This window comes from Peromyscus leucopus, chromosome 5 (assembly GCF_004664715.2).
Source record: "Peromyscus leucopus breed LL Stock chromosome 5, UCI_PerLeu_2.1, whole genome shotgun sequence".
Lineage (NCBI taxonomy): Eukaryota > Metazoa > Chordata > Mammalia > Rodentia > Cricetidae > Peromyscus > Peromyscus leucopus.
Window position 1 is genome coordinate 122,115,237 of NC_051067.1, and position 21,100 is coordinate 122,136,336.

At 50.0% G+C, this 21,100-nt stretch overlaps 1 protein-coding gene across 2 annotated transcripts; it reads left to right on the forward strand.

The window, feature by feature from the left end:
* The first annotated feature begins 23 nt into the window (after positions 1-23).
* Positions 24-21,034, forward strand: Dnaaf1 (dynein axonemal assembly factor 1). 2 transcript variants are annotated; one of them, XM_028875733.2, is made up of 12 exons: positions 24-234; positions 1,279-1,414; positions 2,811-2,902; positions 5,938-6,159; positions 6,263-6,429; positions 10,284-10,405; positions 12,225-12,382; positions 15,752-16,006; positions 17,864-17,955; positions 19,001-19,060; positions 19,919-20,282; positions 20,742-21,034. In XM_028875733.2, exons 1-12 carry the CDS (start codon positions 123-125, stop codon positions 20,834-20,836), a joined length of 1,875 nt encoding a protein of 624 aa, XP_028731566.1. In that variant the 5' UTR covers positions 24-122; the 3' UTR covers positions 20,837-21,034. The 2 variants fall into 2 exon arrangements, with proteins under 2 accessions (XP_028731566.1, XP_037062195.1); XM_037206300.1 differs by having other exon boundaries at positions 1,279-1,360.
* Positions 21,035-21,100: the final 66 nt, after the last annotated feature.

Here is a 21,100-nt window from a genome sequence, read left to right on the forward strand (position 1 = left end):
CCACGGCGTAACCGACTGCGCGTGTGCACTGGTTACCGCGACGACCAGGAAAGCGTTGGACAGCCAACGACTTAGTTAGCCAACCTTAGTGCCGGAGCTGAGTGGCGGGACGAGGAGTGAGCATGCACCCGGAGGCCTCAACCTCAGAGCCGCAGGCGGATGGAGCGACGGAACCCAGTCTGGAGGAGTCAGCGGGCGATCACGGCCGCGCGGGCCCCGGGGTCCGCAAAGAAGGTGCCATCTCGTCGGGGAGCCGAGGGGGCGAGGGCCCGTGTGCCTCACACATGTCCATTCACGCAGCTGGGAGCAACCAGCACCCCTCACAAATGCCTGTCCATACAGCCATGGATCAGCCAGCATTCCACATGCATGCCTTCGCATTAACTATTAATGAATGCTGTACTTTTATTAATATAATCAATCCAGCACATATGGAACGCAAGTTATTTATTCCAATGAATGTTTATCAGGTACCGCCAGTGGCTGGGAATTGTTTGCAATGAATGTAAGACTCAGTCCCCAAACAGTGTTCAGTGTCGTCCAGCAGATCCCTCACAGAGAGAGCTCATCAGCTCTTGAGGTTACATGCATTTGAGGTGCCTTACAGGGTAAAAGTGCTTGCAACACTAGCCTGATAATCTGAGTTTGAACCCAGAAGTGCATAAATATAGTGGTTTGAATCTGTATCCCAGCAGTCCTAAAGTTAGGTCTGAGGCAGTGACTCTTTGGCTAAATTTTACTTGTGTGTAACTTCATATTCTTCAAGAAAACTTACTGGTAAATTCTCCATGACACCAGCTTGTCCTTTTAAATTATTTTTTTCACTGTGTCCTCCCCCTTTAAAAAAAAAAAAGTTTATTTTAGTGTGTGGGGGGGGGGGGGGAGAGATATGCAGGTGCCCAAGGAGGCCAGAAGAGGGCATCAGATACCGTTAGCAATGCAAATGTCTTTAAGGGAGTGCTTGTAGAGAGCAGTGAATTCTTCTGCCTTGAAAATAACACACTGACAGCTTCAATGATCAGTAGGGATCATTCTCAGGAACATATATGGGTATAAAAAAAAACAAGCTCAGGATGCCATTTATATAAATCAAAACCATGACAGCCTAGGTTTGTTTTTTCTTTTGTTTTGAAGCATAGGCTGGCCAAATCCAAAACCTAATGAAGAGTCTCCTTCCTCAGCCTCCTGGGTGCTGGGACCACAGGCTGAAATTGCCCATACCCATCCTTTTTTTTTTTTTTTTTATCTTTACAAGTTGATTCTTCTTTTATTTTACAGAAATTAATGAGACCAAGGAAACATGTGTGGGTCCTTCTACAACATCCTGCCAAAGTCAGAAGCAACAGAGCGGCGACAGTAGGTTAGATTGTCGCTCAGGCTATGCAAGAAATGACAGGGATGATCGGGGCCCCAGGTTTGTGTTGTGCAGCTTGGTAGTACCAAGCTACCAAGGAGTGCACAGTGATAGCCCTTTAGTCCCTTGCTCAGACAACAGCTTAGGAACCTGCCCAGTTATTAACAGAACAGGATAAGAATAGCAGTAGCTTTTTAAGGAAGGGGGGTGTTACTTGTGTATATTTATGTGTGTGTAGGTAGCCATGGAGGCCAAAACCCAAAGTGTTGGGTTCCATAGAGCTGGAATTATGGGAGGTTATGAGCTGCCTGAAGTGTACTGGGAACTTGTCCTGTATCTTCTGCAAATGCTCTTAATTGCAGAGCTATCTTATCATGTCTCCAGCCCCGAGTTCTTTTTTTTTTTTGAAAAAAAAAAAAGTATTTATTACTAGTGTGGGAGGAAGAATATGGAAACGAATGTGTACAGCCATATACCCTGGCACATATATGGAGGTCAAAAGACAACTTGCAGAAGTCCATTCTCTCCTTCCACTGAGGATTCCAGGGATCAAACTTCAGGCTTTGGTTCTACCCACTGAGCCATCTTGTCATCCCCACCCCTCACCCCCCAGGCCCTGCATTAAGACAAGGTCTCACTCTATTGCCCAGGCTGGCTCTCAACCTCATGAACCTCTTGCCTCAGCCTCCTGAGTGCTGGCATTACAAATGTTCACACCATGCCTGGTTCACACCAGTTTTGTTGATAACACTACTAGAAGTATTTTTATTAGGCCAAACGCTGCGAATTTTTAGAACACTGAGATAACAATATTGGGTAAAGAATATAGCTCTAAGAACTATAAACAAACAAATAAGTGGGGAGATGCTGCTGAGATGGCTCAGATGAGCACATAAATTAGAACCCCCAGTTCTAATCCCATGCAATCCCAGTTCCCGTGCAAACACCCAGGCATCTCTGGACATCTGTAATCCCAGAACTGGGGAGGCTGAGACAGAGGAGTCCTGGGACTCACTGGCCAGCCATTCTACCCAAATCAGCAGGTTCAGTGAGAGACTGCCTCAAAAACCATGGCAGATGTGATAGAGGAGGACATCTGACGTTCGACCTTGCACACACGTGAACACGCAAGAACACATACACACAAACATACCGAAGGAAAGGGGAGGAGGATGAAGATATAACAAGAGGCTTCAGATTTAGGACTTCAGACAGAATGGATGGAGGAAAGAACCTGAGCTGGTGCCATGGCTCCCATCGGCATTCTCAGCAGGGCTGAGGCAGGAGGTCCACAAGTTTGAGGCCAGCCTGGATTGCCTAGTGGGTTCCCAGCTGACCTGGGCTACAGAGTGAGACCCTATCTCCAAACCAAAGCAAACCAACTACAAGCCTTACAATATGTTTGCCCACTGACAGGCTGAAAGGAGCCTCTTGTTTGTGTTTTGCATTTTAACAGGATGACTAAAGAATTCCTTCAAAAACTCTGCAAGCAACACAAGCTCTACATCACCCCTGCCCTGAATGACACGCTGTATTTACACTTTAAGGGTGAGTCCCAGGAGCAGTGTCAGGAGACAAAGCAGGAAACAAGCTGCAGAACGCATTTGTGCTCGGAAGCTATTTATTTATTTATTTATTTATTTTAAAGATTTATTTATTATGTACACAGTGTTCTGTCTGCATGTATGCCTGCAGGCCAGAAGAGGGCACCAGATCTCATTACAGATGGTTGTGAGCCACCATGTGGTTGCTGGGAATTGAACTCAGGACCTCTGGAAGAGAAGTCAGTGCTCTTAACCTCTGAGCCATCTCTCCAGCCCTCGGAAGCTATTTAAGTGGAACTCTGCCTTGACTGAATTCAGAAAGGGGCTGTGTGGGTCCAAAGGAGCCACCTGCTGCTGCTGCTGCTGCTGCTGCTGCTGCTGCTGCTGCTGCGTCCTCTTCCTCTTTCCCTCCTCCTCCTTCTTCCTCTTCTGATTTTTGGAGACAGGGTTTCTCTGTGTAGTCCCAGCTGTCCTGGAACTCGCTCTGTAGACCAGGCTGGTCTTGAACTCACAGAGATCCGCCTGCCTCTGCCTCCCAAGTGCTGGGATTAAAGGTATGCGCCACCACTGCATGGCCCTTGTTTCTTTGGTTGCTTGATTCTTTTTCCCCCTTGCAATATAAGGAATGGAAGCAGGACCTCCCACAGGCTAGGCTAGTACACTGCCACTGAGACACAGCCCGAGCTAGCCTCCTTTCCCTTCTTGTTTTGAAACAAGGCTCATCAAATTGCCCGGGCTGCCCTTGAACTCACTTTGTAGCCCAGAAGGATCTTGAACTTCTCATCTTCCTGTCTCACTCAACCAAGTAGCAGGGATTACAGGCCTGTACCACCAGGCACATAACTAATTAATTTAGTCTCAGTATCTCTCACCCCCCCCCCCCCCGCCCCGCCGCCCCGCCACATACATATACATACACTGAAGATAGGATCTTTTTATATTGTCATGCTAGCCTTGAACTTGTGGCCTTCCTGCCTCAGTCTGCTGAGTGCTAGCAGTTGAGGCGCCAGTCAGCATAGCTGGCTCAGAGACTGAGCAGCTTTTAAAGCAGTGGGGCAGTTGTGAACCTTGGGCTTTGGACGGGTATATTGTGAAGGAAGAAAGATTAGGAGGGTCTTTCGTCCTCTCAGAATGCAGGGGACCTGTGGCATCCTAGGGACTTGGGCTTGGTGTCTAGCCCCACATCTGCATCTGAGCTCAGGTTCATGGCCAGGACCATCCTGACCAGTGATGACCAGGATCCCCAGCTCTAGTTGGGGCCCAGTGTGAGGTGGCTGACCTGCTTATCGCTCATCTATTTGCTTGTGTATTATTCAGGAAATCTTTCCTGAGAGCCTTCCATGAATGGGACTTTCTCAGTGCCGGGAATCCAGAGGTGGATGTGGCAAGGATGGTCTAGGGGTCCTGTTGGGTGGGGCGGGCATGGGTAGGCAGCCACGGGGAGGAGGGCGTTATGCAGGGAGGGACACCGGCTCAGCAGCACACAGGCCTCAGGGTTTAGAATGACTTCCCACCGGTCTCCTCCCTTCTGCCCCTTTGAAATTCTCCACCTGGCATCTGAGCATAAGCAGCAGTTAGAACAATGGGGGGGGTGGGTGTTCTCACAGTGGTGGGGGGACAGAAACTATGGAGGAGGGAGGCATAGGAGCCAGTGTGTTAGGCTAAGTGGATTCGGAGTTAGGAGAGAGGTGCCTACCTTTGTCATATGTCACTAGCTAATAAATCACCCTGAAACTTAGCAACTTCAAATACGTTATCTCGCACAGGTTCTGAAGATCTGTGTGTGATTAGCTAGGTGGCTCTGGCTCAGGGTCCCTCTTGAGGAGTTGCCATGTGCCCTCAATTACCTGAACACTGGGCTGGGGCTGGAGAATGGCGCAGTTCCCCACCATGGAAGCCTCTCAGTGGCTGCCAGCTCCACATAGAGCAAGCTGCCAAGAGAAAGAACAATATGGGAATAGGGGTCCCAGTTCCAGAAATGACACATGCCACGCTTCTGCCTTACCTGTCATCTCAGGGCCACCCTCTTCTCTCTATATCAACACAAAGGCTGTGATAAGCTGGGGTGGGGGCCTACCATGTAGGAATGAGAAAATGGGTCAGAAGCCTTGGAGAGGTCAAGCAGGAAGACCAACAATGGGACTGACTGAGCAATGAGGCTGTCACTAGGGACTCCAGCCTGACGTACAGACTGCTACTGGAGGAGCTGGGGACAAAGGGGTTTTCCCTAGGGACGGTGGAGCCATGGGACAAGAGTTGGAGGGTGGGCCAGAGTGCAGGAAAGAGACACACAGAGACACAGAGACTAGCTCAGCAGGGACCCCAGAAGGCTTGGGTGTAGCCCAGCACTAGAGGACTCACTGTCCAGGTGTGAGGCCTTGGGTTCAATCAAAACAAGGGGATGGCTTTGCAAAGAAAAGCCGTTACTAGCTGCGCACGCCTTTAGTCCCAGCACTCAGGAGGCAGAGGCAGTCAGATCTCTGAGTTCCAGGACAGTGTGGGCTATAGAGCAAGTTTCAGAATATCCAGTGCTACCTAGAATGGCCTAGTCTCGGGGGAAAAAAAAAGCAAAAAAAAAAAAAAAAAAAAAAAACAACATCTTTTTTTAAAAAAAGAAAGAAAAAGAGGAAAGAGATGTGGGTGTCTTAATCTCTCAAGTGCTAGACCAAGGTGCAGGCAGATCCAATGCCTGCTTCCAAGTTCACAGATGGAAGTCTCCATCTGTGACCTCAGTCTGTAGCTCAAAGTAGCCTTGAACTTGTGATCCTCCTGCTGTAGCCTCCAGGGAGCTGGGGTCACTGTTGTGCCACCATGCCAAGCAGTCTCTAAAAGGGCACTGATCCCATCATGTGTGCCCCACCCTCAGGAACTCCTCAGCTCCCAAAGGCCCCTTCCAACACCCTCACCATGGAGGTAATGGTCTTCTATATCAGAGTTTGCAGAGACCCCAAGTGGCAGCCTCTGCCACTAGGCGAAACCAACAGCATCCAGGCCTCTCCCCTCTGAGCACACAGGGTCCTCACAGCCCCTCCCCACCAGGGTTTGACCGCATCGAGAACCTGGAAGAGTATACAGGCCTGCGCTGCCTCTGGCTGGAGTGCAATGGCATCCAGAGGATCGAGAATCTGCAGGCCCAGAGCGAGCTGCGCTGCCTCTTCCTGCAAGTGAACCTGTTGCACAAGATTGAGAACCTGGAGCCACTCCAGAAGCTGGACGCCCTCAACCTGAGCAACAACTACATCAAGACCATTGAGAACCTCTGTAAGCTTGGCGGCCCTGCTCTGTACCACATCCCGGCGGAGATTCCAGAGTGTGGGCCGGGAGCACATGCTGCTGTTGCTCATTTGTACCGCCTCCCCTCCAGCCTGCCTCCCTGTCCTGAACACGCTGCAAATGGCCCACAACCGCCTGGAGACCGTGGCAGACATTCAGCACCTCAGGGAGTGTCTGCGGCTCTGTGTCCTCGACCTCTCCCACAACATGCTGAGTGACCCAGAGATCTTGAGTGTGCTGGAGAGCATGCCCTGTCTAGTAAGTACAGCATGCCATAGGCAGCGTGCTTTGGGGTATGCTTCAGAAACGCCGCCCTCCCTCCTTCCCCTCCTTTCTTCCCTCCTTCCTTCCTTTCCCCTTTTTGGAGTTGTGTGGCTTTTCCTTGGGAGACTTGGACAAGTATCTGGTCACCCCTAATGGGGCGCCATCAAGAGAGCAAAGAACGGATTCCACCTAAATGTTAGTAAACCCATGAGTTTACTGGGGTTACTTACAGGAACGTGGCTGACTTAAAGCCTGCATCACTGGGAAACCCACCCAGCACGATGGTACTCCTGAGAGCTGCTTCCCCAGAGCTCCCTGGGTGACTAGCAGGCCGCTCTCTCAGCTGCGGCTGAGTAGCTTCCAAATAACCTCAGCAGCCAGCCGAGAGCTGGGAGTTTTCCTTTTGTTTACTTCCTACGCCTTGTGTATTTCCTTATGCCTTTTGAGCATCCTGCCCTCCTTCCCTGGGAGAGGATGTTTCAAGCTGGAAGAAATAGCTTCAGAATAGTGCTTTCAGCTGAGTTTCTCAAGTGGCAGATGTCACCTGGGGGTAGTTCCCTCCTGTTTAAAACATTGCAGTGGCTATACTCCATACTTCCTACCAGCCACTCGACTAAATCCCCCTTTAATATGTGTGTAGAATATATAAGCTGGCCGGGCGTTGGTGGCACACGCCTTTAATCCCAGCACTCGGGAGGCAGAGGCAGGCGGATCTCTGTGAGTTCGAGGCCAGCCTGGGCTACCAAGTGAGCTCCAGGAAAGGCGCAAAGCTACACAGAGAAACCCTGTCTCGAAAAAACCAAAAAAAAAAAAAAAAAAAAAAAAAAAATATATAAGCTAAATGAATATATATAAATATATGTTAAACACACACACACACACACACACACACACACACACACACACACACACACACTCTGTTGGTTCTGTTCCCCATTGGTCTCAGAAGTGTTCTATCCAGTGCTGATCCAGACATTACTCAGGGTTACTATTCAATCAATCCCTTTTGAGCTGAGCACTCCTTCTCTGCTGGGTTTTTTGTTGTTGTTGTTGTTGCTGCTGCTGCTGCATTCATTTGACAAGGAAACTGTGTTGATGGCTGCACATCCTGGGCCTGGACTTGGAGAACTCTGCCACTTCATAAGCTCTCATGACTCTGGTATTTCCGGGCAAATGAAGATAGAGAGTTGCTCAATTCTGGTTCAGCACCGTTCTGTAAGGTGCATCATGCCAGGCCTGAAGCCTCCCTCTCTGCAAGATGGATTAGTGAGCGCTCATGCTATGGGCCTGACTGGCCTCACAATGTTCCCCATCATGCTTTGCGGGCTGTCTCGGAGGAGCCACACGTGACTGTCTGTCACCCTCTTTTCCTTCTTTGTGTGTTTAAAAAGAACCTTGGTTCATATGGAAGAGCCCGACTCAGTGTTGGCTCTGTCCTCCCACCTGTCAGTTGTCAGAATGGGTTGAGACCCTCACCACCCCTGACAGTGACCCTGAGGCTTGGTTTTGTTTGCATCACTGTAGTGTGAGGTATGAGCCGATCCTTGCTATCATTCTTATGTGTGCGCATGTGTGTATATGCATGTATGTGCATTTATCTGGAGGCTGGAGGTCAACCTCAGCTAATTGTTCTTCACATATATCTCCTCTTATAAGGAAGCCGGTCAGGCCAGTAGGGCCTATCCTAACCTCATTCTAACTTAGTTACCTTGTCATGATCCTGTCTGCAAATAGTTACATTCTAAGGTACTGAGGGGGGAAAACGGGGCCTGGGTAGGGGACATGGGACAACACAGGACACTCCAGTCTGTTACAAAAGTGGTCACTTCTTGTTGTTGTTGTTTGGGTTTTTGAGCTGGGATTTGTAATGCCTTTAAAACCCCCACATACAATGTAGTCCTTAGAATACTTTTCTGCTTCCTGCTGTGAACTTTGAAAATAAGGCCAGGGCAACGAAGAAGCCATGAAACCAGAGCATGGTGTGGTGGTTTCAAAGGTAATGGTCCCTTCAGGCTCATAGATTTGAATGCTTGGTCATTAGGGGGTGGCACTACTTGACAGGGATTAGGAGGTGTGGCCTTGTTGGAGTAGATGTGGCCTTGTAGGAGCAAGTGTGTCACTGAGGGTGGACTTTAGGATTTCAAGTGCTCATTCCAGGCCCAGTGTCTCTCTCTTCCTGCTGCCTGTGGAGCCAGATGTAGAACTCTCAACTATTTCTCTAGCACCATGTCTGCCTGCATGCCACCATGATGACAATGGACCAAACCTCTGAAACTGTAAGAAAACCCCGATTAAGTGCTTTCATTTATAAGAGTTGTGTGGTCCTGGTGTCTCTTCACAGCCATAGAACAATGACTAAGATACATGGCAAGTTGAAAGCTAACTCATTTACATATAATAAAGAAATGTTTCCTCAACAACATAAACCATTTTAGATAGGAAAAGTGTCTGATGTGATCAGGCAAACAGAATGCAACATGATTGAGTCTCATTAACCCTCTCAGCTTCCTCAGGTGGAGTCCAGAAGGTGTACATTTGGCCGTGGGAGAGGGTGCTGGTATTACTAGACCAACTTTCCTTACCATATTCTGACCCCAGGGAATCTGGCGCCTAGTAGGAAAGGCCTCTCCTGGTGGCCCATACATCCTTTCCCAGTCTGTGCCTCTTAGTGTGTTTTGTTATTGTTTGTTTGGAGACAAGATCTCCTGTAGCTAAGCCTGGCCTCCCTCAGCCATTAATTCTTATTTGTTGCCCCTGCGAATGTTTCCTTGAAATGGGTCCCAGGTAGGAAGAACCAAAAACAAATAGACTGAAGTGTGTTTCGGTGAGAGACGATGAGAAATGCAGCTAATAGAACCACTGAGGCTGGCAAGGACTTTGGGGAGTCTTATGGCTCCAGAAGAACCTGTCTTATGGCTCCAGAAGAACCTGTCCTTCCAGGAGTAGAGAGGAGGGTGGCTGAGCAGTCTGTGCCACTGTGGCACAGCACAGGAGCCCTTCTTATTGTCCTGTCACTGCACCAGGATGTGCAGTGACAGTGTGTGCAGGATGTCAATTGCACCGGGATGTGCAGTGACAGTGTGTGCAGGATGTCAACTGCACCAGGATATGCAGTGACAGTGTGCACAGGATGTCAACAGTGTGTGCAGGATGTCAACTGCACCAGGATGTGCAGTGACAGTGTGTGCAGGATGTCAACTGCACCAGGATGTGCAGTGACAGTGTGTGCAAGATGTCAACTGCACCGGGATGTGCAGTGACAGTGTGCACAGGATGTCAACTGCACTGGGGTGTGCAGTGACAGTGTGTGTAGGATGTGCAGTGACAGTGTGTGCAAGATGTCAACTGTACTGGGATGTGCAGTGACAGTGTGTGCAGGATGTCACTGCACCAGGATGTGGTGCTGGCATTTCATTTTGCTCAAGAAAATTGTGTTGTTATTCTGAGGGCACATAATGTTATCATCTTGTGTTTTATTACACTGTGTATACTATATGTATGTTTGTGTGTGTGTGGTGTGTATGTGTGGTATGTGTGCAGTGTGTGTAGTGTGTATGTGTTTGTATAGTGTGTATGTAGTGTGTAGTGTGTCTTTGTGTGTGGTATATGTGTAGTATGTGTGTATGTGTGTGTGTGTGTGTGTAGGCACAGATATGTTGGGTAGGGAATGCATGTGGAGGTCAGAGGACAACTTTCAGGAGTTGGTTCTCTCCTTCTGCCACGTTAGTTCTGGGGACTGGACTCAGGTCATCGGGCTTGGCAGCCAGTGCCTTTACCCACTGAGGCCTCTCAGGGGCCCCGGTTGTCTGGCTTTGATAATCAGTTTGGCTCTGCTTGTTGCTTTGCAGCGTGTGCTGAACCTGATGGGAAACCCAGTGACCAAACATATCCCTAACTACCGCAGGACGGTCACTGTTCGTCTGAAGCAACTGACTTACCTGGATGACAGGCCGGTTTTCCCCAAGGACAGGTAAGAAAAGAGACCTTGGGTTGTGTGCATTTGAGTGCTTGCCAGTCAGCACACTTGGTAGACTTTCAAGTTTTCTGACTTTTGAGCATTTTCACAAACCGGTAAATACCCTCCAGACCCATTTAATGGTACCATCAATGCCTAGCATAGGAACAGGAGCGCTTGCCCACAGATTGTGTGTGTGTGTGTGTGTGTGTGTGTGTGTGTGTGTACCATGGCACACCTGTGGAGGTCAGCTTGCACTGTGTTGGTCCTGGGACTGAACTCAGGTTATCAGACTCAGCAGCAAACTCCTTTTCCTGCTGAACCATCTCGCTGGCTCTTGTCTCTATTTTGACTCTTGGGACCAATGCTTCTGTGGGCATTTGTGTGCACACACAGGTTTGATCACCTTAGATAGATATATAGGAGTAGAACTGATGGATCAGATGACAACCTCATGCTGGGCCTTTGAGAAGCCACCATTTCTAAAATGCCTCACCACCTTCCTTCCCTTCCAGTATTTTGAGAAAATCTGAGTTTTCTGCATCCTTGCCAAAATCTATCAGTTTCACTCCTGCTGTGGGATGCAAAGTGGAGGCCTGTCGTGCTTGTAATCTGCATCTCCCTGGTGGCTCTTGTAAGGTGGTTTTTAATTGTGCACTGGTGATTTGCATCTGTGCTTTGGGAAATGTTGGCTTTGGGAAATGTGTCTCTGTTCATTTAAAACAACAGTGTTTTAAGGAGCAGTTTTGGCTGAACTAAGCAGGAGTACAGAGTTCCCGTCCCCCTCCCAGTTTCCCAGGGTGAGCATCTTGCATCCTTGGGTACACTTGTTACAACTGATGAACCAAAGTTGATGTAGGATTAGTAAATAAACTCCAAAAACTTTTGAAGATTTTTTTACTTTTATTTATTTATTTGTGTGTGTGTGTGTGTGTGTGTGTGTGTGTGTGTGTGTGTGTGTGTGTGTGATGTGTGTGCCATGTGTGTGCCAGCTGCCTGGTGAGGCCAGAAGAGGATATGGGATCCCCTGGAGCTAGAGTTACAGGCAATTGTGAGTCGACTAATGTGGTGTGGGGAACTGAATTCATGTTCTCTACAGGAGCAGCAAGCACTCTTAACCACTGAACCATCTCTCCAGCTCCTTAATTTTGAAGAAATGAATGAGTTCAGGGAGCTGAAGAGATGGCTCAGTAATTAAAGTGCTTCCCTCATGAGCATGAGAGTTTAAATTTGACCCCCAGAACACACATAAAAAGCTGGACACCATGGCATGCACCTGCCATCCCGGCTCTGGAGAGGTAGAGATAGGGCTACTGGACTGCACTGGCCAACCAGCCCAGCCTACTCGGGGGCTTCAGGTGCCAGGAGGAGGCCCTGTCTCAAAAAGAAGGTAGATAGTACCTGAAGAGGAAAGACACCCAAGGTCATACCCTGGCCTCCACACACATAGTCACACGTGTGCAACTGCACACACAAGTACACAGAGGAATGAATAAATTTGGCCAGACAGCATATGTTTATAATTTTAACCTATGCAAGATGTAAAGAGCCTGATAAAGAAATGGCTCAGGGGTTAAGATGTCATCTGTATGCTTATGGTATACATAAAAGAAAATATGAATCTTTAAATAAAAGTTAATTCAGACCTGTATTCTCCTCCCAGATCCCCGCCCCTCGTCACCCACTTCTCTGCCTCCCAGGGTGTCACACTTCCTAGAACTCATTATTTAGCCTAGGCTGGCCTCAAACTCATGGCATGGCAATCCTTCTGCTCAGGTGCAGACAGGCATGAGCCCATGCCCAGCTTTCAGTTCTGTCCTTTGTCCTTACCTAGGGCATGTGCAGAGGCGTGGGCACGAGGGGGTTATGCAGCTGAGAAGGAGGAGCGGCTTCAGTGGGAGAGCAGGGAACACAAGAAGATCACAGACAGCCTGGAAGCCTTGGCCATGATCAAGCGGAGGGCTGAGGAACGAAAGAAGGCCAGAGACAAAGGTACGGCCCAGACTGGAGCTGTGCAAGCTGCGGCTTGTGACCCTTTTCACATGAGCCTGGTGTACAGGTATAGAAAACATACAAAGGCCACACAGTTCCTGCAGAGAGATCACAGATTGTCAGAACAACGCTTTGCTAGACATACAGTTTTCTCATTTAATGAGGAAAGCTGATTTGCATGCTAGTGGAATGGATGTGCTTGGTTATTCTTACATAAAGAATTAAACCTTGGGAGCTTTAGAGATGGCTCAGAAGTTAGGAGGACTGCTGCTCTTGCAGAGGACCCAGGTTTGATGCCCAGAACCCATATGGTGACACAAGCATCTGTAACTCTGGTCCCAGGGGATCTGACACCCTCTTCTGGCTCCCATGGGCTCTGGGGACCCATGTAGTACACAGACATCAGGCAAACACCCATACACATTTTGTTTTTTAACAAAAGAGAATGAGCCCTTGGCTGGTGGTGGAGATGTCGGGGATAGAGCATCTGCAGGCGTTTACAGTTGATTGACACAGTAGTTTCATAGGTGACAGTGCTGAAGCCCTGAGAGGACATAGCATGAAAGGACAGAGCATGCTTAGGACAGCTTCAAAACTGTGGGAAATTCTGTCTTAACCCCAAGCCAAAATTCATCTGCAGTTTTTTGAAGCATGAATCCTAATTAGTCTTAACAATAAAAACCCGGAGTCAGGGTGATACCTGAAAGATCAGAGAAAGATCAGAGCCACAGTCACTCCTTACCTCTATGAAATCTCAGACTGAAAGGAGGGGATCTTGTCTCTACGAATCCTTATATTCCTGCCTCCACCTCCCTAATGCTGGGATCAAAGGCTTGTGGTGGTATTGTGTTCCCCGAAATACTGTGCACGCAAACAAACTTATGGGTTCAGAGAACAGGACAGCCACAATATTAAACATAGAGGATAGGCAGGGGTAGCACATGCCTCTAATCCTAGCATTCCAGAGGCAGAGATCTACCTGGATCTCTGTATGTTCAAGGATACAGCCAAGCATGGTGACTCATGCCTTTAATCCCAGGGAGTGATGGCAAAAAGCAGAAAGATATATAAGGCATGAAGTCCGGAAACTAGAAGCATTTGGCTGGTTAAGTATTAGGCTGGTTAAGCTTTTAGGCTTTGAGTAGCACAGTTCAGCTGAGATCCATTGGGATGAGGACTCAGAGGTTTCCAGTCTGAGGAAACAGAATCAGCTGAGGAACTGGCAAGGTGAGGTGGCTGTAGCTTGTTCTGCTTCTCTGATCTTCCAGCATTCACCCCAATATCTGGCCTCAGGTTTAATCTTATTTATAAGAACTTTTTAAAGATTCCTTTTACAAAGGCTTGAGATCCCAAGTGTTGGGATCAAAGGCTTGAGATCCCAAGTGCTGGGATCAAAGGTGTGTGCCACTACTGCCTGGCTCTGTTTCTCTTTTAGAGAAACTCGGTTCAATCTCGAGTAGCAGAGGGTGGCCTTGAACTCCTGATCTTCCTGCTTCCTCCTCCCAAGTGCTGAGATTAAAGGTGTGTGCCACCACCGCCTGGTCTCTATGGTTAACTAGCTCTGCCCTTTTAATTGTTAATTTTATGAGTGTGTGTGTGTGTGTGTATTCGTATAGGCACAGGTATGTTGGGCAGGAACAGGGCCTTTCACAAAGTCCTGGTTGCTTCCTGAGGTAAGGGCTTGTCAGCAGCTGTCAGCCTGTGTGACCCTGGGGTCACACTCAAATGACCTTCATCAGCAAGACTACCTTCCAGTCAACCTAATAGCACATCCCTGTAATCCCAGCTCAGCCTAGAGGCCAAGGCAGGAGGAACATGTGAAGCCAGCAAGGCCCTGACAAAACAGAAAAGAAAGACTCAACTATTTTCTTCCCCTACATTATAGGAACTTACTGTTCTGGAATCTAGTGGGCCAGCCTTGTGTGTGGTGGCATGTGCATCCTATAGTTCACCGTGCATGCATATATGTTTTCATAGAAAATGCTCTGACTACTCTACCTCCCACCTGCCTTTGAGATCTAATTCCCCCAGGAGAGAGGTGGTGGGTGGCTCAGCAGCTAAGAGCAGTGGCTGATGATCCAGAAGACCCAGGTTCTATTCCCAGACCTTCCAGTGTCTGGTCATGCTAGGATTTAAAAAGAGAGAGAGAGAGAGAGAGAGAGAGAGAGAGAGAGAGAAATAATACCGTAACTATTTTCCACAGATACTTTCTTATAGATTTTTTTAAAACCAATTTTTATTTTGGAATTTTCATGCTTTCAGAAAAGCCAAGGAATCATAAACACAATGACTATATTGTTTGTGCCTATTTGGAATGGATGGAGTTTTTAATTTTTTACACACATGCATGCACACGCACACGCAGACGCACACCTTAGCACATGCATTTCTCTGAAGTGTTTGAGTGGATGGATTGATTGGGTCCCTATGTAACCCAGACTGGCCTCAATGTGAAGCCCTCTTATCTCTGTTTTCCTGGTGCTGGGATCACTGGTGTGGTCACTGTTACTTTGCTATTTCTGTGAAGAGACACCATGACCATGTCAACTTATAAAATAAGGTATTTAATTGGAGGCTTACTTATAGTTTCAGAGGGTGAGTCCATGACCATCATGGTGGCAATCATGGCGGCAGGCAAGCAATCATGGTGTTGGAGAACTAACTGAAAGCTTACATCTGATCCACAAGCATGAGGTAGAGAGAGGAGAGAGGGGAGAGAGGAGAGAGACAGAGACAGAGACAAGAGAGACAAGAGCATGAACTGGAACGATGGGACTTTGGAAACCTCAAAGCCCACCCCCAGTAGCACACCTCCTCCAACAAGGTCACACCTAATCCTTCCCAAGTTCCACCAACTGGGGACCGAGCATTCAAACACATAGACCTATGGGGGCCATTCTCCTCGAAACCACCACAGTCGCCATGCCTGGCCTCTCCTGAACTGTTTGAAAGTAAAGGTAGACCCCAAATCCTTGCCTGCCCTGTCCTCGGGCCGATGTTGTGCTCTCTCCATGGCAGAGTGCTGCCCATCGAGCTGTGAGCAGAGTGATCCCTTACGGGAGACATTCATCTGCCTTTAGGTATCATATGAACACTCCCTCCACACACCTTTTTTTTTTTAAGACAGTCTCATGTAACCCTGCCTGGCCTCCAACTTGCTATATAGCTGAGGATGACCTTGAACTCTGATACTCTTGACTCTACCTCCTAAGTTTCAGGATTACAGGTGTGCACACCATGCCTGCCTAATGCTTTGATGAACTGTGCCCCTGACAACTCCGTGCACTCAGTCTCTCAAGTTCATGGACATGCAGGTGCTCTTGTCCTCTCAGGCAGCTCCAAGTTCAACTCTGGACTTTACTTCTCTAGGGGAGACACCCCTGCCAGACAGTGAGGAGAGCAGCTCCACCAGCCCAGAGGCTCAGGACAAGCCGCCCCTGGGAGAAACCCAGCAGAAGATAGAGGTGTTTGTGGAGGAGAGCTTCAAGGTCAAAGATGAACTGTTCCCAGAGAAGCCAGGTGGAGAAGAGGAGCTGGCTGTGGTGGAGGACAGGACAATGGAAGAGCCAGACCTGCCTGGGAGTCTGGCTCAGTCCCAGACACTCTTGGTGGCCACTGCTGAAGGTAAGGCAGCTGAGACAATAGAGGGCAGCCTCTGACCCTGCGCACAGCCATGACCTCTGACCCTGCACACAGCTATGGCCATAACCTCTCTGTCCCTACACAGCTGCTGCCTCCACCTTTCTACACCAAATAGAAATCAAGACAGCCCCTCACAGTCACACCCACAGGCCAGTCTGATCTAGGCAGTCCTTCACTGGAGACTTTCCTCTCAGATGACTCTAGGGCCCAGAGTCTAGGCTGTCTACTGATAGGTAACCCCAGACTTCCCCAGGATGCCACAGGGACCTCCTCGGAACATTTTGTCCATAAGGCCATGAATACAACATTCAGAGCCCCCAACCTGACAAGTTTGACGTCTGACCCAGGAAGTAGGCCCTGCTGCATGGAGGATCCTGGGAATGCTGCTGTTCTCATGAAAGGATTAGGTGTCAGGGCTTCGGGAATTACCTTGCAAGTGAAGAGGCCTGGGCAGGGCAGAACCTTGGCAATCCACCCAGCCGGACCTTATTCCGTCTCTTGAATCCATGCTGCCCACCCCTGAAGGTTTAAATCTTTAAGAACAGCCACCTGCCTTTGTTCTGCAAGATCTTTAAAAAGCCCCTTGTATCCAAGTCCTTTAGAGGATGTGTGGGCGTGGTAGGAGTCGGGGCAGGAATACCCCTGGCCTGCTCCCAGGACCCTAGGGTCAGTGGTTCCAGTGTGGGGGCTCGGGTATCCCAGGCTCGAGAGAGGCCGGAAATAGAGGACAGAGAGCAGGGCAGGGAGGAGGCATTCAGAGGCAGTCTAGAGGAGGGCAGGAGTCAGGGAGCTCAGGCATACCGTGCTGTGCATCAGGAGCAGCAGGAAATAGAGGACCAGGGGTGGGGAGAAGAGCCCCAGGGGCTATCCAGAGGGGTGCGGGAAGCAGGGCTTGGGCATGGTATTGGGAAGCCACAGGCACCAAGAGAATCTGCTCTGGGTGCCCTGCCCTGCTCATCAGGTGTGCATATGGCTCTCCTGGCTTTGATGGGACCCTGTGCCAGGATGTCTGTCTGGGGCCATGCCTTACTTTATTGCTTATGGAACAAGGGAAGGCTGCCGTGTCTGGCTCAGGGTAGGATTGTCAGACCCGTGACCTGCCTGTTCTGACCTTCTGGGAAGTTTTTCTGTTTAGCAAGGGTCTGCTGTGGCTGGCATTCGAAGGTAAGGGGCTTCTGGGTTCAGCATGTAGGGTTTTGTCATCACCTCGACCACAAACGTCATACACAGATCTGCGGGTCAGGGTGGACTTCCTGGCTTAGCCACCCCTCTCCTGTGCCCTGGTGCCCAGCCCAGATGGAGGGGACCGTGAGTGAACAGACCACACAAGGACAGGGCTTAGGAACTTGGCAAGGAGGGCCTGGCAGAGGAGGACCGATAGTGTTTCCACCCATCCAGGCAGCCTTGCCGTGGTAAATGGCACAGGTCCCTGGCCCTGGAGAGCAGGTGGCCAGGTACTTGATGGACAGGCAGGGCAGGCTGGCGGAGAGGCCTCCACCAGGACTAGGCTGCAAGGTTGGCCTCTCTGGGCTTTGGAAGCAGCTATTGTCCCGAGCACGTCCCCTTTTTGCTGGGCAGTCAGGCTGTCTGCTCTTAGCGTGGCTGCTTCTGTAGACTCACCTCCTGTCACAGCAGGGCCAGCTTCTTCCCGTCTGTCCTCAGCGGGAGGTGGAGGTGCAGCCCTGTCCTCGGTAGAGGACTCGGGCAGCTTCCATGGTGGCGGCTGTCCAGCCACACCCAGGAAGGTCTGCCCTTCCATCTTAACCTCTAGCTTGTCGTCCCAGCCTTTGTATCTGACATCAGCCCTGGGCTTAGTAACTTCTCACTGCTGTTCCTCAGAGTCCACGTCCTCAGTGGCAGCTACTGATGGGACCGGAACCGAAGACACAGAGGCCATTGCCCTGGAGACCAAGGAGAGGCTTTTCATCGATGTGAGCAGGGGGCTGGTCAAGCTGAGGGTGGGGTGACACCTTTGTGGTCCTCACTGTCTATCAGGAGTTCCCCAGGGAGCAGGTACAGCACAGACACCCAGGCAAACCCCCAAGTCCACTCTACTCATATTCAGGTGTGGTGGGCTGGTCCATTTACCTCCCCAGGCTGTGAAAGCCACACTAGAGTTTCCAGGGATATTATAGTGCAAAGTGGTTCTGTGGTCAGCCCTGGAGTCACATATCACTGAAGCCTGCTGGGCCTCACACCCACAGTCTGGCAGGTGGCTCCAGCCACTTCATTGGCTGGTCCCTACTCTGGCTTCCTGTTGGTTCACCATGGTGTGATTGTCCAGTGTCCCTCCCAGCAAAGGTTGTTAGAGCTGTGTCACCCACCCCTCCCCAAAGCTCCTCCCATTTAGGTGACTGTATAATGTATTTCCTGCCTGCAAGGCATGAGAAATCACAGTATCCCATTGTCCCAACGACTGTAATTCAGGGGGCATGCAAACCCATGTGAGCTGGGGCTCACTCTGTCTGCTTAAGGCCTAAGCTTTGCATTCAAAAACTGACCATACAGGACACCGTGAGGATGTAGCTGAATCCTTACTCTGAGGTTACCTTACTTGAGGCATGGTATGTACTAAATATTCTGAGATATGTAGTATGATCATCTCAATATTATGGAGTAGGAACTGGAGAAACAGAGAGGTTAAGCAACTTGCCCAAGGCCACACATCTAGGAAATGGTGGTGTGGTTTTCTGGTTTTCAGGAGGTACTTGAGGCTCAGACTGATGTATAAGAGGTACTTTTGAGTTCGGAGTTCCCCAGGACACAACAAAATGATGAAGCTGTGACAGTCTTCCCATTGGTTAGGTGGTCGGACTTGAAGTGGCAGTGTGGCTTCGAGCATGCCGAAGTCTTCGGGTGGGCATGGGTGGGAGTTACTGAGGGGCCTTGATGAGGGTTCCCTTAGGACATCTTGTCTCTTGTTGATACTCTCTTCCATTGTGTCTCTGGGTGATATGTGGTCACTGGCTCTTTCAGGACCTGCCTGACTTGGAAGATGTTGATGGCATGGACATGTCAATGGAAGACCAGACAAAGGTCAGCACGCTCTTCCCTATACCCCAGAATGGCCTCAAACTTGTGGCATCCTTCCACCTGCCTTGGCCTCCCAAGTACTGGAATTACAAGCATGTACCATGCCTAGTTCTTTTGCTTTTGAGACAGGGTCTCACGGCGCTGCCCATGGCTGGTCTGGAACTTGCTGTAGACTAGGCAGGCCTTGAACTCAGAAATCCACCTATCTCTACCTCCTGAGTACTGGGTTTACAGGAGTGTACCACCATGCCTGTCCCTTAGAGGCCATTTCCTTGTCATGAAAGTGAACTGCCCTTCTGAGCACAGTGACCATGTTTCCCTCACTGAGGAAACAGCCACTCTCTGGCCCCTCTGAGAGCTTATTCAGCCACTTGGGCTTTCTGCTGCATGTTCTATTGGTGGCTGCCTGAAACAAACTGGGGTGTTGCCTTATTTCCTATGCAAAGCTCCCCAACTCATTTACTAAAGCTATACCTAGTGGGAAAGCACCTGACTCTCCACCCTGGGCATAGCCGGGAGCCAGCAAGCCACTGTTTCAGCTCCTGTCCCTAGAAGAGACTTTGGAAGGAAACTGCACGAGGTCTCACATCCAAACAGGCACGCGGGCCACTACACTGTGGGAACTGGGTCCAGGAACAAAGTCCTAAGAGTTGCTGGGCTGTGGGGTGTGGCAGAGGCTAGAATCCAGACACTGGTAGGGTGTGGCATGGGGAGCTATGTGGATGGGGAGTAAGCATGGAGAAACTGCTGGTCGAGTGTCCCTCCCGAGGCCCTGTGCCAGCCTGCTTTCTCCCTACCCCTGCACGTTTTCCTGTATTGTGACCATGGGAAAATCAGACACAGTTCACTCTCTCTCACCAGGAAATGGGCATCCCGAAAATCCAGGTGATCTCCAGCTTGAGTGATGACAGTGACCCTGAACTGAATGACTCTCCTCTCCCCATGCTTGAGCACACTCCCACAGGCTCCACGGGTGTCCTCTCAAACATATTTGCAGTCTGCAAGGACTCCTCAAAGGCAGTCAGGGTGCCTCTCACAGACATATGTGAGCCAAGAGCGACAACAGAACTGGAAACCCAAGGTCAAGTCTTCAGCACCACCCCTCCACGACCCCTCATCCAGGAGCTGGAAGAGGATGGGAGGGGAGAGAATGAATCAAAGCCATCACTCCCTGCCCAGTCCAGTGAAGATGGAGACAGCCAGCTGCCTGAAGCCACCCTACTAGGTAACACTCCAGAGGCTGCTGTAGGGAGGCGAACCACAGAGAGGGGGAAGCAGATGGGGGGTTCTGCCCCACTCACAGGTGACCATTTGGCTGTGGTGTGTCACCTGGCCCTGTGGTTCCAGGCCAGAGGCTCTGAGGAGGGAGGGGACCACAGACACGAGGGCTAAGTGACAAAAGCATTGGTGTTAGCCAGTGAAGGCACAGCAGCTTAAATCACAGGCCTGCTGCTGTGTGCAGGCAGGGCAGTCTGGGCAGCCAGTCAGGACAAACAGAGGACCAGCCCAGGGTTGGATGTGCATTTTAGGTGAGCACTCGCCTTTGGGGTGGCTTGTATTCCCCGAGTTCCTCTTGCCCAACAGTAACGGGGCATATCTGAAGGACTCTGGCTGGCCTGGATCAGTGCTCAGCAAGAAGGGTAGCTCTACCCAAGGACTGACTTGTTTTCTCCTGACTCTTTAGGAGACAGAGCTGAGAATGAAGCACAGTCTTCGTTGGACCTGGGGAAGCCCAGCCCCAGGGCAAGCCTGGAAGATATTGAATTTGGCTTGGACTGAACCCAAGGCAGTCTACACTGTTAGGCTAGCAGTGGCGAGGTGGACGCAGGGCACTCTTTCCTGTGTACCACGGCTGGTGCACTTTGGGACCCTGCACAGCATGTGCTCTGCAGCCACATCTGTGTGCCTTGTACCCAATGCATCGGTTTCCCTGGTTACAGACCCCAGGATTACATAAATACGCTAAGACCCACACAAGTCAGCATGTTACTGGGCTGCCAGTCAGGTTCCAATGGGATGAGACTAGAGACTCCACCCCACCCC

What these genes read in the sequence shown, in the direction of transcription:
- Dnaaf1 (XM_028875733.2), top strand. Translation starts at nt 123, where the DNA reads ATGCACCCGGAGGCCTCAACCTCAGAGCCGCAGGCGGATGGAGCGACG. An exon ending in CAAGACCATTGAGAACCTCT is followed by an intron (nt 6,160 to 6,262) that starts GTAAGCTTGGCG and finishes CCTCCCCTCCAG; the next exon opens with CCTGCCTCCCTGTCCTGAAC. An exon ending in CCGGTTTTCCCCAAGGACAG is followed by an intron (nt 10,406 to 12,224) that starts GTAAGAAAAGAG and finishes GTCCTTACCTAG; the next exon opens with GGCATGTGCAGAGGCGTGGG.